This window comes from Oncorhynchus clarkii, chromosome 19 (assembly GCF_045791955.1).
Source record: "Oncorhynchus clarkii lewisi isolate Uvic-CL-2024 chromosome 19, UVic_Ocla_1.0, whole genome shotgun sequence".
Lineage (NCBI taxonomy): Eukaryota > Metazoa > Chordata > Actinopteri > Salmoniformes > Salmonidae > Oncorhynchus > Oncorhynchus clarkii.
The window spans coordinates 24841948-24862429 of NC_092165.1; the positions used below are offsets into that span (position 1 = coordinate 24841948).

A 20482-nucleotide genomic window follows, 5' to 3' on the forward strand; every position below is an offset into this window, starting at 1 on the left:
CTCCCTCTCTGTCAGACCTGGGATGGACTGAGTGAAAGGATTGAGCCAGCATATGAGACTGATAGAAGACTTATACCATGTCGAGATATATTTGCGCGTTGTTATAGCAGGGATTAGGCTATTTTCTCCATCCCTTCTTCATCCTTTCAAATATGAAATATAGGATACAGTACATTGGCAGCTAACATGTTGTCACATAGCAGTGAGAGTGAAGAGATGGGTATGTACATCTCTTAGGTGACATTGGAGAGGGAATGAGAAATATCCCTTCTTGTCTTTTGTCACCCCCCTCTGGACAAATCAACCATAATGTATTGTAATAATGATAATACAATTAAAGAAATGCATCCAGTACTTATATAGTAGGCATTACGAAATAGTTACAAGAAAAGTATAATGTGTATTTTTGGGAACATTTGGTAACCTACATTGTGGTTGCAGCCAGGACTCTTGGCACCATTCTTCTCTAATGAGGGATATGGTAAACCTGACGCCAGTGGGACACAGACGCCTAGGGCACATGTATATTTGTCGATTTTCCCACCGGTTTACCCAGAAGGGGTGTGTGTGCGTGCGTGTGTTCTAACGCTGACACATACCAAAATAGAATACCATTGCAAGCCATGGCTGGATTCACTTACACTCCTAGATAAGAGGTGTAATTCTACACTTTACAGACTCCATTGATTTTGGCTTCAGACTAATGTGTCTAAGAGAAATATCGCTATATGCAGTGGTGTACATAAGTAAGCTCGCAGACAACTTTGGCATTACTCTTAACACCGTGAAAGGGGATGGAGGGAGCCAGGCATTGGGTTGTTTATGACATTAAGCACTGTCATTCTCAGCCATTTGACTGCGAAATCGGAGATCATTTCCCATTTTTCCTAGGAATCAGTCAATTACTTTTCTCATTGCTTTTCGCATCTGCGATCTCCTCCCTCTGAAAGACGGCAAGCAGTCTTTTTCCACACTAAATATAAATTCAATGAATAATTTCATATTTACCGCCGGGCCATATTTTACAGCGCTCCAGTGTGGATGCCCCCGATGCCTGCTTATTCATCTTTGTGCATTTGAATTATTTTTACTCCACTATAAACTGTTTTAATGTGTATGAGTGTGAGTGTGTGCGTGGGTTTCTCCCCACCACACACCCCAGGTGTAGATTTCATACTCCTAGTGGGGTTTGTGTCAAAAAAAATCTCAAATTGTACTTTTGTCACATGCGCCGAATACAACAGGTGTAGACTTTACGGTGAAATGCTTACTTACGAGCACAACAACAATAACGAATCTATATACAAGGAGTGCCGGTACTGAGTCAATGTGCAGGGGTAAGAGGTAGTTGAGGTAATATGTACATGTAAGTAGGAGTAAAGGTGACAAGGCAGTCAGGATAGGTATACTGAGTAAAAATATAAACGCAAGATGTAAAGTGTTGGTCCCATGTTTCATGAGCTGAAATTAAAAATCCCAGAAATGTTCAATATGCACAAATCTGGTATCTCTCAAATCTGGTGCACAATTTTGTTTACATCCCTGTTAGTGAGCATTTATCCTTTGCCAAGATAATCCATCCACCTGACAGGTGTGGCATTTCAAGAAGCTGATTAAACAGCATGATTATTATACAGGTGCACCTTGTGCTGGGGACAATAAAAGACCACTCTAAAATGTGCAGTTTTGTCACACAATACGATGACACAAATGTTTTGAGGGAGTGTGCAATTGGCATGCTGACTGCAGGAATGTCCACCACAGCTGTTGCCAGAGAATTGAATGTTCATTTCTTTATGCCCTCCAAGGCTTGTTTTAGAGAATTCAGCCTCACAACCGCAGATCAGCCCAGCACCTGATTTCCTGATATGATAACTGTAACTCAGTAAAATCTTTGAAATTGTTTCATGTTGTGTTTACATTTTCGTTCAGTATAATAGCAGAGTAGCAGCAGCGTATGTGAAGTGTGTGAAAGTGTGTTGTGTGTGTGAGTGTGTGTAGTATGTGTGAGTGTGTGCGTAGTCCTGTGAGTGTGCATAGAGCCAGTGCAAAAAAAAGGGTGTCAATGTAAATAGTCCGGGTAGCCATTTGATCAACTGTTCATCAGTCTTATGGCTTGGGGGTAGAAGCTGTTCAGAAGCCTTTTGGTCCTGGACTTGGCTCGCAGGTACCACTTGCCGTGCGGTAGCAGAGAAAACATTTATGACTTGGGTGGCTAGAGGCTTTGACCATTTTTAGGGCCTTCCTCTGCGGGTGTGTGTGTGTGTGCATGCTTGGGTGCGTGTGTGTGTGTGTTTTACAGTCCCATCAGCCCAACAGTATTTACGGTGCTGTTGGTCTGTCCAACCCCTGATGACTCCATTACTCCCCCTGATATTTATAATTTCATAAAGCTGCTCCATGACAACGTTTATTTTATCCCCCTCCTAATCTCCTACTAATAAAGACATGCCAAACGCTGGGGTTGAAAAACGAGTGCGGCCCGAGCGAGGGAGGGAGAGGAGAGATAAATCAGAGGTGGAGGTGCAGGAGATTGTCAATGATCGGGCCGCTACGATCGAGCTGCCCCGCTCGATAGCCATGATCTATAGTAATGAAAATCCATGCAAACTATTGAGAGGGTAAGATGGAGGGGACAGGGGTGAGAAATTGGGCCGAGTTAACAACCGCGATGAGGAGACGTCGCCGGGGAAATATTATGGCAGCCGTTTGAAAGAAAGGCTTTGATAAACACGGCAGAAGTTTTTCAATTACCCGACTGCCCATGCAGTAAAGAGTAAAAGATGGAAAGCTGGCCGCTGCCCAGATCAGAGCTATAATGCAATAATACAATTCACAGAGGAGTTTGACTTTTGTTTTTCTACTTTGCCTGAAATGAACTACTGTACAGTATAATGCGTTCATTTCAGAGAGGAGTTTGGATTTTCTTTTTCTACTTTGCCTGAAATGAACTCAAGGAAGCAAGTGGAATGTAAAAGACCTTTGTGTAATTTCCCCTCTCATTCCAAAGCTTTTGCTGTAAGGCAATAGAACATTAAAGATTGTTTATGAAATGTCACATCTTCAATTACTGTATAGTGTTCTCTGACATTGGAAAAAAGCTGAACATTGAAAGTAATGATCTTCTTGTCTGTGTGTTTGTGTCCTTTTCCTGTCTGTGTCTGTGTGTGTCCCTGTGTATGTATCGGTTTGTCTTTGTTTCTTTTTTTTCCTTTGTCTGTTCTTCACACGTTTGGCCCATGAAGCAGACAACGGATGACATCGTGTCGTCGGCAGAGTGTTCGAGTGATGACGAGGACCTGGAGGAGTGCGACTCTGGCCATGCAGGTGGGCTAGGTTAGTTTACCTCTGCTTGCCCTCACCCTGCTCTTTCACTCCATACACACCTGAGGATGAAGCACTGCATCCTCTAAGCATCACAGCCCCATGGACACACAAAGTGTAACTTCCAAAAATAGAAACTAAATGTAGTGAAATATAACAAAACAAGACAAATCATTCAACACTTAGACAGAATATTGGGTAAGACTGGAGATTTGTTAAGAAATCTGACTAAATGACATAAAACACACACATATATATATATATATATACATATATACCAAGGTGGAAAATAGTCAAATCTGTCATGAAGGACTATCCACTTTATGTTGCTTCAAAAATCAATACAAAACATCATTGATTTATGAGTTACACATGCCCATGGGGTCCTCTGAAGTGGTTAACATGGTCATCTAAACATGGTCACCTAAACACATACAAATTTTGTCCTCTCAGCGTTGAATGAGAGAGAAAAATGTAAATACTTTAATATAAAGATACAAAATTAGTATGGAGATGTGCCATGTGCCATTGATGCTTCAAAATGTATCATACCGTGTTTGGGTCCAGCGCTCTTGCCATGTGGTACTGTACTGACTTGCATTTTGACTCATGATACATTTTGAGATTCTCTTGAAGATTTGCTTTCAGCGAAATTACTGTGATATCTAGCAGGAATTGAAATAGTGTTTTTTTTTATGTTTGTTTGTTTGTTCATTTTTGTTTCTTCCATATTTAGAGGCGTGCCTTCTTAAAACATTTTTTAATATAGAACAGATATCATCGAATTTCTGTGTACGATTTTTTTACTTAATTCATTTTTTATATAGTTTTGCTTCAAGGTGAACATGTTATCCTGCTGTCTTTTTCCAACCCAAATATGAAAAATAGAATATTGAGCTAACTTAGAAGTTCCAAGTCATATTCCTCTAAGCTTTTTGAGAGAACTTGGGAATTGCTTTTTCTTGTTTGAATAAAATATCACTAACCAGCTGTCAGTCATGGAACTGTGTGTACCAAAACAACAATTTAGCCTAAAATGTTTACTTCCCAAATAAAAATGAAAACTATTGACTTTGATAAGTTTCGACAGTTTATATTGGTACTCTACAGATATAAGCCAGGTAGTCAGTCAAAATGTTCTTATAGCTTCAGTTATTTACATGAATGACTCAGCCTTTTTGTGCCAAGCAAACTGGGTGTGATTTTCTTTCCTCTGATAAACATTCAGTAATGGTCCATTACATATTAGCTTTCACACTATCCTTTACATTACCTCCTGCAAATTCAATCATTGGTGTTAAAGAGACTGAGAATTAGCATATTTAGTGCTCAGATATTATGCTTTAAAAAAACATACAAACCTTGTCACATTATGGCAGTCCGTAATGAGGTGAAACATAAAAAGACCTCTACTAACATCAATCAAAGCACATTGGCTGTTTAGTATGGCAGGGACACCAACCTCAAGTCCTTTATAATTGCTTTTATTTGTGGCTCTGAATGAGGCAAATAAGAAGTAAAGAAACTCGAAATGCGGCAGAGGTAGAATACATTTCAGACGCAGACAATGTACTGCAGTGACTTTCATGAAGCGTTTTAACTACTCCATATAATGTTTTTGATTGAATAGTTCCTTAATGTATCTCAGGTAGGCCTACAGCACCTGGTCACATGACAAACAACTGACAGAGGGTTCACATGTCTCAGCCTGTGCTGTTATCAGGACTAGCTGATCATCATCCTGTAAAAGGTCAATCCCAAGTCCTCCCAAAGTTCCTGGAAGAGATAGCAGTGTAAAAGAGCCCAGGTCTGCTCTGTACTGTAGCCCTATGAGCTCCCCGGATTTCTGAAGACAGATATCGTCAGGGCCCCAGTCATCCAATCATATGTTTACACAGAAATTCACACCATTCTAACCCCGACATCAGTTGACGTGGACAGCTGCATGCTACATGCCCGTGGTCTCGATATTTATTTTATGCTTGGGTTGTCGTCGTTGTTGTTTTTTGTGAGTGAAGCATGTGTGTGTGTTTTTTTCTTAATTTTTTATAGTTTTATTTGCCGTCGTGTATGTTCAGGTCTCTTGTGTTTCGGTTTGTTTGTTTTGTTTTTGAGTCATTGTCTTCATCTATCTGCCAATTATCCGAAATACGACATTCCTGTTGTCTCGCCTCATCATGTGCAGCATGAATTTTTGGTGGTTAAAAACAATTTTTCCCTCATCTCTTTTCGAGCATTTGTGCCATGAGGCTTTTTGGAGAAAACATTTCAATTTTTTGATGATAAAAGGCAACAAAGTATTTTCTTGCCATCAACTTTTATGGCCTCAAGCAGGCAACCGTAATATGTAACAAAAGACAGTTGTGTATGAAGAATGATATCTTCCTAGCCCCTGTCCCTTCCTTCACTCCTTCCCTCTCTTCCTCTCCTCTCCCCTTCCTTGCCAAGCCGTTCTGCCTTTAAATTTATTTCAATGCAGATGGCATAAAAATAATTTTATTGCCACAAAAGTATATCTGTTTTTCTCTTTTGAGTTGCTCTCCAGCAGTCGTTTTGTGGCATGCATTAAAAGTAGTGGCTAACTCAACATCAACCCATTCTCTTCCTGGTCACCACCTGGTGACCTCCATCCCTTCAAAGCATGGACCCCCTAACCCTGCATTTAGGCTAACTGGGCTGGTTTGTCTTCTGGTCACTTTGAGTTCCGCACCCATCTTTACGGTCTTAGCGACATTGCCTGTTGCGACATCGTTTCTCTCTCTCTCTCTCTCTCTCGCTCTCTCTTTCTCTTTCTCTTTCTCTCTCTCTGTTCTGCACTTGTCTGTTTTTGGTCTGTCTGTTTTTGTCTGTTTGTCTGTCCGTTTGTCTGTGTTTCTGTCTGGAGGTGTTGTCATGTGATTCTGTTCTCTGTAAAACTGTTGGATATGCCCCCCTTTCCCTTAAAGGAATTCCATAAGACGGATAACACTGGTGCTAATAATAACATACATTTTAAACTAATTTCATACATTTGATTCATTGATAGTATAGGGAGATTAAATACCATCAAACTCTAAACCTGTTATTCCAATGATAACGTCACGGTAGTGTTCATTTCTAGCACAGTCTGTTGACTGAAGACAACAGTAACATCATGCAGTGTGGTGAATGAAGCATTCATATGATTATCTATGTTAATAATAACATTAGACATTTCACTCAACCACCAAAACAGTGTCAAATGCACTCGGGTTCAGACCTCTCTTTGAGGGTTATAAACAATTACAGTGTACGTATTTCACTTTAAAAGACAAGAAGGTGAACTTATCAAATAGGAAAGTGCAAACTCTCTCCAGGGAACTTATTAGCTCTGTAACTCGTACATCTATCCACCAAAAATATAGGTTTTTAGATGAGTCTCTTTATAAATGGCAGTGTTTCAGACAAGCCTCACCTCCCTGTTCATTGACATGTTTTTATAACAGGAGTAAGGGCTGAGCTAAGGAAAGTCTGTATCTTTCCGGCAATCATGATCTATTTTACAGTATACTTATAAAACTAGCCAGTTATTATAAGCCTACTATACGTATACTTTGAACCTGGGTAGTCCATGCACCGAATGACTATGTTAGCCCGCTGATCCAAAGATTCCAGCATAGTGAAAACACAGATACACTGCTGAACAAACTTCTGTCAGACAGACAGTAGGCGAAGTGAAGACAGAGGATGCAACCGCCCAGCCATTCAACTGCAGCAATTGAAGATGGCGTTTGACAAGGAATGTAACGCAGGTTGGCATTTATTGGGATGACTCATGTACCGGAGGCAGCTCTGCAATGTAGTCACTAGTTGGCACAGCCACATAGTCATATAATCTTATTTTAAACCTTAACCATAACTTTAACCCACACTGCTAAACGTATGCCTAACCTTAACCTTAAATTAAGACCAAAAACCCATTTTTTCCCCTAAATGTTGATGATATATAGCCAATTTTTTTATCGCTCAGCTCTGCTTCTAGGACAAGATTAATTCAAATAAATGTCAACTTGGAAATGTAACGCTGCTTACAGCCAAGAAATTTCTTGGCATCGGTCTTAAAGTTCTACTCCAGTCTTCTTTTCAGCTCATTTATCACCTGATTTACTTATCAAAAGGCTTAATCTCAGTAGGTGGTCCAGGTGTCCTCTGACATTGCACAAGTGTGTGTGTGGGGGGGTCGTCATATTTAGTTCTCTATCGATCCTTTATTGTTCCTCAAGCAAGGGGGAGGCCGATGAGATCAGAGGGCACCATCAGACCAACTCCTTGAATGGCCTACTCCGTGAAGTTTGCACTTGTGTCTAAAAAAACACAATTTTGCTCAAAACATCATTTTTTTACCCTTAAGTATGTGTATTTATAGGTGAGATATTGTTTTTCAAAAGGAAAAGTTAAAAAATATGCTTTAAAGTCAACAGTGATTTTCCACTGGCATTCAAATTAATCATGTTTTCACAACTCTAAACTGCTAAGCCAGCGAATTTGTCAGTGTTAATGTAGCTGCCAACACCGGAATTTAATTGTTCAACATTTGAAATGCATCGCTTTAAAATTAGAAGAGCCTGTTTTTGTTTACAGACATATTGTTGACGAGGTAGAGCTGTGAAAAGACCGCGGACAGAAACCTAATTAGACAGCCTTAAAGCAAACTCTATGCTGAATCTTACCTTATGATATTGTGGGGAGTAAAGGATTACATGTAATCCAGTACATGTAAGTGATTACAAAAAAATGGTAACTAATCTGTTACGTTACTAGCAAAAATATTGTCAGCAGATTACAGATACTTTTTAAAAACTAGATGATTACTTTGAGGATTACTTTTCAATTCAGAAACTAAGTTTGTGAGAAAAAAATCTTTGAGAATTCTCTGTTTTCTTGACATTCAAATCAGCATTGAAAAAGGCGCAAGTTTAAGTTTGTTCCACCTGAGCAAGTATGATCACAAGTCAGAGACCACTATGATGACACACCAAATGTGTTTGATGGATCGCAAGAAAAGAGCAGGAATAGGCTTTTGTAGGCTACAGTCCAAGCTATGTCTTCCAATGGTGCGACTGCTGTCGGCATCCAAAGATCCAACTTCAATAAACGCTTGGAGGTAAGGATGACAGTAGTGGTGTAGTCTACGGCGATATGGATATCACTTATTATTGATATCTACATAAAGCATTGATGTGAGTCACACTGCTGCTCTCTCATTTAGCTGTTTGCCTTACGGATTGTGGTTGTTGTGGTTGGCGTTTCACAAATCGAAATGTGTATTTGAACCCAATAATGATTGAATTCAAGAAGTTTAAACTGCTTATCAATCATTGTTTATAAACTAATTTTATATATATATATACAGTTGAAGTCGGAAGTTTACATACACTTAGGTTGGAGTCATTAAAACTCATTTTTCAACACTCCACAATTGTCTTATTGACAAACTATAGTTTTGGCAAGTCAGTTAGGACATCTACTTTGTGCATGACACAAGTAATTTTTCCAACAATTGTTTACAGACAGATCATTTCACTTCTAATTCACTGTATCACAATTCCAGTGGGTCAGAAGTTTACATACACTAAGTTGACTGTGCCTTTAAACAACTTGGAAAATTCCAGAAAATGACATCATGGGAAAATCAAAAGAAATCAGCCAAGACCTCAGGAAAAAAATTGGAAATCTCCACAAGTCTGGTTCATCCTTGGGAGTAATTTTCAAACGCCTGAAGGTACCACGTTCATCTGCACAAACAATAGTACGCAACTAAAAACACCATGGGACCATGCAGCCATCATACCGCTCAGGAAGGAGACAAGTTCTGTCTCTTAGAGATGAATGTACTTTGGTGCGAAAAGTGCAAATCAATCCCAGAACAACAGCAAAGGACCTTGTTAAGATGCTGGAGGAAACGGGTACAAAAGTATCTATATCCACGGTAAAACGAGTCCTAGATCGACATAACCTGAAAGGCCGCCCAGCAAAGAAGAAGCCACTGCTCCAAAACCGCCATAAAAAGTCAGACTATGGTTTGCAACTGCACATGGGGACAAATATCATACTTTTTGGAGAAATGTCCTCTGGTCTGATGAAACAAAAATAGAACTGTTTGGCCATAATGGCCATCGTTATGTTAGGAGGAAAAAGGGGGAGGCTTGCAAGTCGAAGAACACCATCCCAACCGTGAAGCACGGGGGTGGCAGCATCGTGTTGTGGGGGTGCTTTGCTGCAGGAGGGACTGGTGCACTTCACAAAATAGATGGCATCATGAGGGAGGAATATTACATGGATATATTGAAGCAACATCTCAAGACATCAGTCAGGAATTTAAAGCTTGGTCGCAAATGTGTCTTCCAAATGAACAATGACCCCAAGCATACTTAAAAACTTGTGGAAAAATGGCTTAAGGACAACATAGTCAAGGTATTCAAGTGGCCATCACAAAGCCTTGACCTCAATCCTATAGAACATTTTTGGATAGACCTGAAAGAGCGAGTGCGAGCAAGGAGGCCTACAAACCTAACTCAGTTACACCAGCTCTGTCAGGAGGAATGGGCCAAAATTCACCCAACTTATTGTGGGAAGCTTATGGAAGGCTACCTGAAATGTTTGACCCAAGTTAAACAATGTAAATGCAATGCTACCAATTGCTAATTGAGTGTGTGTAAACTTTTGACCTACTGGGAATGTGATGAAATAATTAAAAGCTTAAAAAAATCATTCTCTCTACTATTATTCTGACATTTCACAGTCTAAAAAATGAAGTGGTGATCTTAACTGACCTAAGACAGGGAATTTCAACCAGGATTAAATGTCAGGAATTGTGAAAAACTGAGTTTAAATGTGTTTGGCTAAGGTGTATTTAAACTTCCGACTTCAACAGTATATCCCCCAGGTATCACCTGTTATTAATGAAAGAGTCTGGGGCAACTCTGGGATTCACAACATGTCCACTCTTCCAGGTTTCTAGTTGTAGATTGTGAGTGTGATGTCAGTCAGGGAGAGTAAACCCACCTGAATGACCCTACATCATCACTGTGAAGAGGGTGATTACACATAATCAAGTAATGGCACAGCCACAGTTTAAAACCACTATCATTTTCACCAGAACCTCTATATTTACCACTTCAAATTAAGCATAGTCTTTATGAAATATCAATAGCCTCTGATTTCTTATACAGTATGCATGTTAGCACAAAGGTGAGTATATGGTATATGTTTTATTCTTTTGCATAGGATTGAAGAGAATAGCAAGTATAAAATGACCAGTGAAACCATAAGCTGATGTGTAAAACATACAGTAGGATTGATCTTTTTGAACCTCACACTGATCCCTCTGATTCTTCCGAGCCAATCACTGTCTCGGTATTCTGTTTGTAGTCAGTGGATCAAACGTGTTACGGTAGCCACGTCTTTCTTAACGCCCAATTCAATGAGCCTCTCTATGGCTAGCCAGCCCCATGTTAGCAGAGTGTGCCCTGAAGCAGGAGAGACAGGTAGTAAATCCCTGGTGATAGACATGGACCAGACAACACGCTTCTCTGACCATGGCCCAGCTCACAGAGGTGTCAGAGAGGCGGATCTGGACTAAGGACCCAGGACTCCTAAGGCTCTGCTAGGGGTTGGAGTAGTTCTACATCAGCTAGACACTGAGGTGGACACTCAACTCTCACGTGGCAGTAAGAACATTCACTAAGTTCTGGTCTAAATTAAAACAGGTAGGCCACAATTAGAGTAATTATCCACTTAAGTTAATAATAGGTTTTAATGTTTATGCACCTTAGGTAAGTATAGAATGTTGATAAATCCGAAGCATACTTATTTAACCCTATTGTTTGGAATCATTATGGATCGTTGCCGACATATGCTTTTCTATATGAATATAAATAAGAAAGCATACGTATTTAACTCTATAATTTGGCATTACGATAGATTGTGTCCCACATGTGATTTTCGATATGAATCAGGAAGCATACTTATTTAAAGGTCCAATGCAGTCATTTTGATCACAGTATGAAATCATTTCTGGGAAGCAATTACGTACCTTTTTGTGATTGTTTTCAATTGAAATTGTCAAAAATTAACAAAAATAGCTTCTTAGCAAAGAGCGATTTCTCAATCAAGAATTTTCCCAGGACTGCCTGGGAGTGGTCTGAGTGTGGAGGGGAAAACAGAAAAGGAGATGGTAATGGCAGAGAGGTTTGGAACTCTCTTTCGTATTGGTCTAGTTGTCGTCTGGTGATGTCACCTGGCAGTTCAAAACTCCAGCCCACCTAAACAGGCTGAAACTTCAGGTGGTCAATTCACACTAAAAGGGTATTATCATTTTCACAGTTTCACAATATTATTTCAACCTTATAGTATGGAAATATATATAACCCCAAAATGTGGCATTATGATGGATCGTTTCCACCTTATGCTTTTCTCTATGGTTCTCCTTCCAAGTAGAATATGAACACACTCCCAGCTTTCTGTAGCTTCCTCTGCACTACACAAGGGAATCAAGAAATCAAGCACCAGCTTCAGACACACTGTTATAGGTGAAATCTGTCAGTGTCCTCTTCCTCCTCTGCTGTCTACAGTGATGTCTGTTTTTACAAGATAAGAGCGCCTGTGTCTCTCTTCCGAGTGCTTCTCAGGCATTCGCTAGTTACTTTCTATCTCACTCCGGGAAGGGATATTTTACCCTCATGCCAATATTAATGTTCCACTTAACGTTCCACACTTTTTATGATGCAATGATTTGCGTCCACAAGAATAATATCTCACTGTACACCACTCTGTAGCTGAATGACATTCACATGATTATTAAACGTGTGGGTCAAAATGCCTTCGCAATGAAGTTCAGCTCTCAGATTCCAATTCAACGTCTATTCCACATTGGATCCACGTGATTTCATTCAAATCACGTGGAAACAACGTTGATTCAACTAGTGTGTGCCCAGTGGGAACTATGTTATGACCAAGGAGTCTTGCTACGGAGATTACCTTAGTTTATTGAGATCTTCATTTTTAAAGCGTTCATGAGATACATTCAGTTTGCATATAACTTCAGGAAAACATACATATTAAGAGTCTTGTGGAATTCCTCTCTATTTCTGTCTAGCTGTAAAACTAAAGGCTGTGGGAATCAAAATTCCTTCAAGTTTTATCTTGAATGTAATAACTTATTTTTCAATCAATTACGGTATAATACATCATTATGGGTCAATTTCATTCCTATAATCCTACAGCCCTTGGTTGAACTGGCTCCTATACTTCTCTAACCTTACTCAACCGTCTTACTCAAAATGTCTTACTTTACCTGACCCCAGCTTGCCGTATATTGTTTTTCTACTTTCCCTAAATGCAACTTACTTTAAGCATGCATCAACATCTTGCAGTACAACCAAAAAAAGATTAACCCATTCTCAGACAGTATGTTCTCTCTCTGACATATACCCAGACTGCACGCCGGGTCCATGTCTTAAGACTAACATAAACAGATTTGTCATCCCAAAAACACATGACAGAGGGAAAGTCGCCACCCGACTGCCCCTCTCGACTGTGTCTGTTTTCTAGTGTGTGCATCTGGTTGTAGTGTGTGCAAATTTAAATGGCTTTGTTCTATCATCTTATATGGACATTTATTATTTGATAGTTTATCCGTTCGTATTTTTGTATAGAAACATTCAAATTGATATATGACCATTTTGTTATGATTTCGATTTTTTGGATTACATAGTTGGATTACGTAGTTTCGGTTAAACATTCGTTTTGACCACTGAATATTTGGAATCACAGTTTTGTAGAATATATTTGAATTTTTTACTTCTTTTGGGGGGATTTGGAACTACTTCAGCGAATGGACTGTGTGCTTTAGACCACTGCTTTTCTTTTAATAATCCAATTATGAAAGACAAAACATATAGCAATCCTCCAGTTAAACCTCCATTTTGTCAAAACCAAGTCCATTAAAGTTGACACAATATTTGGTGAAGCGGTTCCAGATCCACATGATATCTTCCTTGGTTTTCAGATATTTTTTAGAGCTATTTTGATAAACAATTACACTTTTTTTATTGAATGATGAATTACTTAAAAAAACAAAACTGCATGGCTAAGAAGTTGCAGTTTAGGGTTTGTCAGACTGTCAGTGTTATTAGACTTATGTTCTTCTCTGTAGATGGGCATGTATATGCTCATTGTTTGTATATCCCCATCCCTTCCTTACAGCCAAAAGCTCTAATGCCGCCCGACCGCTTCGTACTGCCTTTACATGGACATGGCAACTGACTTACACTATCACCCTCATCATCCTCATCTCCTCTGTAGTATGTTCATAGGCCCCTCCCCCTTGTCACTCCCCTCCCCTCCCCCTCTTTAGCGATGTTAAAATATGGACAGTCATCCATCCATTCTAAACTAAAGAACAAATACAAACTAAGCAAAAACTTAAAATTAATAGAATGTAGATATTTATTGAGAAGTCTATTAAAGCAAAAACTTATAGATGTACAGTTTTTTGTAAAAACTGGATTATTTATCGAAGATTTTAAAAAATAAGAAAAAAAAAGAATTATGGTGAAGTTTATTTTTCATGTTATGTGGTGTGGATGTATGTGTTGTTGCCTCCCTGTACCATCATGTCTAAAGATAAATTAAACAAGAAGTCCAATTGCTAAATGATTTTTTTATCTATACAAAACTATACTCAGCCAAGAACATTCTTACACAACTTTCTTTTGTAAACTTTTTTTCTTCATGCCAAAATCATGCGGGCAATTTGTTGATGTAAGTTGACAAGGACTATGTGGTATGCTTTCTTCCTTGAATAATGTTTTAGTGGGCTGTTATGATGTTTATAACTGACTTGCGTTGTTTAAAGTTTGCTTGGTAGAATATGTAGCTAATCTTTATTTAATAGATCTAACTGTGCTCTTAGCTTGTAAATGTTTAACGTAATAGTGTTTGCCGTATCTTGTGAGTGATACAATATAATCGTATGTTTGGCTTGATTTTTTGTTGTTGTTGATTTTTTTGCATCAATGTGTAGGGCTTTGTAATAAGATATACACAACTGTATACACGAACCTTGATGGCAGTGGAATTTGGCAGCTGCAACGACACCCTGAATGTTCACCATATGCCTTTGAGAAACAGACCATCTACACTCTCCTTTTATGCAACACGAAAGTCAGCATGTGATGGGGGATACTACCATATTTTCTCCCAAAATCCTCTTTAATCCTTTAGAAAAAAGATGGGATTAGTTACCCCATATGTTGGCCTCCTCTCTCTCTCTCTCTCTCTCTCTCACTCTCACACACACACAGGCACTCACAATTAATGCACATTTTTGTCGGCATCCTCCCCTTAAATTAGCTTTGTCATCTTTTGCACCATTCTTCCGTAAGTTCCGGCAAGATGTGTGAATTTGCAAGTCTAATTCCAACCTCTCGGTTCCCAGTGCAGCCTTAATCACTACATAAGCTCTTTATTGCTCCTGTGTAGTTTTTGTTAGGTTTTTAATGAGCTACTTAGTTTGAAGCTGGGAACAATTTTGCTGGGAGAAAAATAATTTGCCTGGCTTACTTTATAGCTAGAACAATGCTCGCTGAAGTGCAGAGAGAGGGCGAGAGACAGAGAAAGAGAGTCTGAGCTATTCTGTTAGATGTAGAAGTGTACAATCAGGGTCAATGAGAAAACATAATGAACAGATTTTTGTCTTTTAATCAGCTGGATGATCATTTGTTTACGTTAACTCATTACTTATAGTTAATTAGTGGGCATATGAAAGGACCTGTTGTTTCTTAATTATTCAGTATGGATACTCACTTGGCATTTGTGTGTTTTTGAAGAAACTGTAAAGCGCTATTGAACCCTTGTTTAACGCGTAATTGATTTTGGTACCATTTTCATTCAAGGCCTCTTTTGCTGGAGTGAAAAAAAAGAGAGTTATCGAAAAAACTTCTCTTGAATTGAATTGTGCGAGTGTAACTTTATTAAGTAACCCTCCAGTGATGCATGCTACCATACATCACATTGTGAGTTGATCACAAAGTTATGTTGCAGATGCACACAAATACTCACGCATGTATGCCACAGACACCGAACACAAATCACACAAGGGTACATGACACATGCACAGATACGCAATTAGAGGGTGAACATTCAGCTGCCGTTGGTTTGCCCTGAGGTCCTGCCATTATGGAAGCTGTATAGAGCCATTCAAAAGGCGAGAGGCTGGGGCCGACTGGGGAGCCAGATCCTTCCATGGGGGTGACACTGTATATTCATTTAGCCAGCTTGGACATGTGGTTCTGTCCTTCACACGTATCTTATTGTAGAATTATAAATATACTGAACAAAAATATAAGCATGCAACAATTTAAAAGTTTTACTGTGTTACAGTTCATATAAGGAAATAACTCAATTGAAATACATTCATTGGGCGCTAATTTATGGATTTCACGTGACTGGGACTACAGATATGCATCTGTTGGTCACAGATACCTTAAAACAAATGTAGGGGCGTGGATCAGAAAAGCAGTCAGTATCTGGTGTGACCACCATTTGCATCATGCAGCACGACAGATCTCCTTCAATATAGTTGATCAAGTTGTTGATTGTGGCCTGTGGAATGTTCTCCCACTCCTCTTCAATGGCTGTGCGAAGTTGCTGCATATGGGGGGGGACTGGAACACACTGATCCAGAGCATCCCAAACATGCTAAATGGGTGACATGTCTGGTGTGTATGCAGGCCATGGAAGAACCGGGACATTTTCAGCTTCCAGGAATTGTGTACAGATCCTTGCGACATTGGGCATGCATTATCATGCTGAAACATGAGGTGATGGCGGCGGATGAATGACACGACATTGGGCTTCAGGATCTCGTCACGCTATCTCTGTGAATCAAATTGCCATCGATAAAATGCAATTGTGTTTATTTTCCGTAGCTTATACCTGCCCATACTATAACACCACCGTCACCATGGGGCATTATGTTTACAACGTTGATCAGAAAACCGCTCGCCCACATGATGCCAAGCATGTTGTCTGCGGTTGTAAGGCCGGTTGGACACACTGCCAAATTCTCTCAAATTATATTGGTGTCATATGGTCGAGAAATTAACATTAAATTATCTGGCAACAGCTCTGGTGGACATTCCTGCAATTGCACACTCCCTCAAAACTTGGGACATCTGCACATTTTAGAGTGATCTTTTATTGTCCCCAGCACAAGGTGCACTTGTGTAATGATCATGCTGTCAGGTGGAGGGATTATCTTGTCAAAGGAGAAATGCTCTTTTTTTTTAAATAAGCTTTTTGTGCGAATGGAACATTTCAGGGATCTTTTATTTCAGCTTGCATTTATATTTTTGTTCAGTGTATTTCAGTCACTATGCAACTTGTTGTTAATGTACATTAGCTACATGAAAACTTCAGTGTCAGATTTGAGAGGATATTATTGAACAGGTAAACCCACATTATGTTGGCCCTATTAGTTATGTATTCTTAAGTGCTTTCTTTGATTACACGTTAGGTCTGGCTCACCCTCACACCCCCTGAAGCCTTTTGATGCGCAACCTTTTTAGTTGACCCTTTTTTCCGTTTTGTGGCATTTTTGTTCTTATTTAAAGCTGTGTAATGTAGGTACAGTAAGTACAGTGTATGTACCTGTTTATTTTGTTTTGTACAGTGTCGTGTTGTTTTTATTGACCTCTTTTCCGTTTTGGATGAATGTGATAGATGTGTGTAGTTGCCATGACGTTCTTACTGCTCTCTAACATGTCTTTTCTCTGTCTCTACCTCTAGGAGGTGAATTAGTGATCCCAGTACTCTTAGAGGAACCGTTAGTGCTGCCCCCTGTAGCTACTCGTGCACCCTCCATCCCCCTTCCCCCAACCCTCCGCCCACCCCTCACCATTATTGAGACCACCAAAGAGTCCCTGTCCACGGCCACTGAGGCGGGGGTACCTTGCTTGTCGGATCGAGGCAGCGATGATTGTGATGATGATGATGATGATGGCTTGGTGATATCGGGGTATGGCTCAGGGGAAGCGTTCAACTCTAACCTGCCCCCTACTGATGATGAAGATTTTTACACCACCTTCTCCTTGGTAACAGATAAGACCTTGTCCACGTCGGCCTTTGAAGGTGGCTACAAAGTTCATGCGCCCAAGTGGGAAACCAAGGACTTTAGCTCTAACAAACCGTCCTCAGAACGCGGTAGGACTACCACTACCGCTGCGCTGCCGCTAGCCCCCGACCAGAGCCGCTACACCTCCACCGCAACCCTGCACCACACGCCACCCGCCAAGCTGCCTGCCGGCAAAATGAATAACCGCGAGCTAAAACCCCAGCCTGACGTAGTGTTGCTCCCGTTGCCCACACTACCCTATGAGGTAGACAGCACCAAGCAGAGGGCTCCTGTAATAACCTCCCCCATGTTCCGTAATGTACCCACAGCCCTGCCCACCCAGCCCGGCGTCAACCGAGTCCCGGGACCCCCGGAAGTGTCCCGCCAGTCTAGCAGCACCACCGGGATGGTCGTCGGGATAGTGGCGGCCGCCGCCCTGTGCATCCTCATCCTCCTGTACGCCATGTATAAGTACAGGAACAGGGACGAGGGCTCCTACCAGGTGGATGAGAGCAGGAATTACATCACCAACTCGGCCACGCAGAGCAATGGAGCCGTCATGAAGGACAAACAGCAGAGCGCAAAAGGCAGCAAAGTAAAACAGAAAAACAAGGACAAGGAGTATTACGTGTGAGTGACGGACGTTGCGAGATAAAAAAAGAGAGAGAAAGCGAGGAAGAGAAAGGGAAAGAAATATATAGAACTTTATTTAACAGTTTACCTTCTAAGGAGCTGCGACGACGAAAGATGGTAAAAATGGAACTGTTACTTCATGCTGTGCAGAGTGGTTGAACTATGACATGTTCTGTAATATAAAGCACACTTACTATTGTAAGCATACCGAGAAGGCTAATAGCAACTTTAGTGACCTTACTCTTCTATCTGGTCGGAGACGTAATCAGTGTAGAACTACTTCACGGCTACTGCATCATTATCCTAAGTGACTTTTAGAGCTATGTGATCCTTAACGTAAATTCTAGTTTTTTTTTTTTTGTAAACCTGTACAAAATGAAGATATTCATATATCTTGACCATTTCCAGCATGTAAGTGACATGTAGTGCTTAACAAGAGTGAGTGGGTCAGGATAAAAAGGATCATTGTAAAGTCAATGAAAAAAATTGACTCCTGTCGTAAAAAGATATGACTAATTTGTATTGTTTATACATTATAAACGTGTGGTGTCTTAAAACGTTTAAAAAAAACAAGTACTACTTTATGTATCAAATGAAACCAAGTGAGCTCAAATGGCTAAGGATAGATCTCTTAGGATCTCTTCAGATCTCATAATTCTGTCATCTGATCTCGACCTGATTACTCTCATTGTGTGACGGACGGACAGAGTGACTCTGACGTGATCGTGGCGAGAAGTGGTTGGTTTTTCTTGTCTCGGTAAAAAGCAACTGATTGTAATGCATGCCCATCCTACTGCGACAGCCAAGTACAGTACAGTACAATATACAGTGTTCAACTTTGCTTGAGCAGTCCAGTTCTCACCAAGGACAAACGTTATACTACTTCATCATCAGGACTACACAACTCTTTTAATTTTGTTCCCTAAAAACCTAAACAAAGAAAATGTGATTATCCCTGACGACAAAAAGGACTAATATTGGTTTGCAGCCAGTGCTGGTTGTATCTTTTGCAGGCCTCTGTGTGTTGGTTCATCGCCTCTTGTTCTATTTTCTATGGAGCTGTCCCATTGAGGACAGAATGCAGTACTATAACACTGTTAAAGATGTCTATACAGAAATAAATCTAACGTGAAAAGTGTGAATTCTTGTCACAGTCAACTGTGTCAAACAAACAATTTTGTTTACATATTTTATTACATTATAGCCATTGTACGTTGTAGGTACTAGATGTTGTACATACCATCTAAGTTGTAATTTTCTAGTACTTCTATTGTACAGAATGATCATATGGTTTATCACTGTATTTCATGAAGAAAAATCCATAACTGTTAACTGACATGAAGAAAGACTTTGAAGCATTGAGAACATACACATATTTTGTAAAGAAAGGAGAAAAACTGTTAGGCTAGAGATCTAATCGCAGATGTTTTTAAGTCGCATGAATATTTGACCACTTGAAGTGTCAATCAAATACAAGACGCCCAATCTTAAATGTACCAAGGCTTTCTTGTTCTTCTGGGTTATTTTAGTGTTATTTCTATTTTGAAAAAATAAAGAGAAGCTATATTAAAGAAGAGTATAACGGATGGATGCGGAGACGCAGTTCCGACAACCTCCTGAAACCCAGTGTGATTCTTACCTCCAGGTCTGGACACTAACAATCATGTCAAATCATTCGCTTTTCATATTTGTTTTATATATTTTTGAATATAGTTTCCATATATTTTTTTTATTTTTTTCACCCTGATTTATAATTCCCTTTTTGTTGTTGAGGATTTAGATATCATTTTCTATGAGTTTTCATATTTTTTCATACTTCCCCCCCCCCCCCCCCCAGGAATTGCATTGCAATAAAATGTTCTTCCCAAACGTGTTTTCAAGTCACTGCTTTTGAAATCTCTCGTTTTACCTCTCGAGGCCAAGTGTTAAGCTCATTACTAAATGAGTAAGCTCAATAAATATGTGTGTACATTAGGGCTATGTTAGAGAGTTGGGACAATACATATTAGGGACCTTCTCCGATCTTCTCATAAAACCTCATGTAACCCAAGAGGTCTTAGTCAGTTCTGTGTTTGTCAATTATAATTTAGTGTACATCTACATTTCCTTAGTCTTAAATGCTGATTTGGGATTTTCAGGATACTACACCATCCCCCACAATGGAGTACACGTGTTACTGTTACAGTAATATTCCTAACCTCATACCATAATATACTGTTACCCAGGCATAACAAAAGTCAACTTTGAGGGGTATCTTATCTAATACTGGTTGAGTCATTTCGGGTTCCCTTTTAGCTCTTTGTAAACGTAGAAATATGTCTGCCAGGAAGATTAGCACTTTGTACAGCGATTGATATTTCAAGTGATATTTCCCTAAAGCTATACAGTGCA

The 20482-nt window shown here is 39.8% G+C and overlaps 1 protein-coding gene across 1 annotated transcript in view; it reads left to right on the forward strand.

Moving 5' to 3' along the window:
* The window catches only part of LOC139374953 (neurexin 3a), a 447428-nt gene extending 427609 nt beyond the window's left edge, over positions 1-19819 (forward strand). Inside the window, exons 23-24 of the mRNA XM_071116227.1 lie at positions 3246-3327; positions 17134-19819. Of these exons, the coding sequence (XP_070972328.1) occupies positions 3246-3327; positions 17134-18092 (1041 nt within the window). The 3' untranslated portion in view covers positions 18093-19819. The remainder of the gene's footprint in view (positions 1-3245; positions 3328-17133) is intronic.
* The last annotated feature ends 663 nt before the right edge of the window (positions 19820-20482 follow it).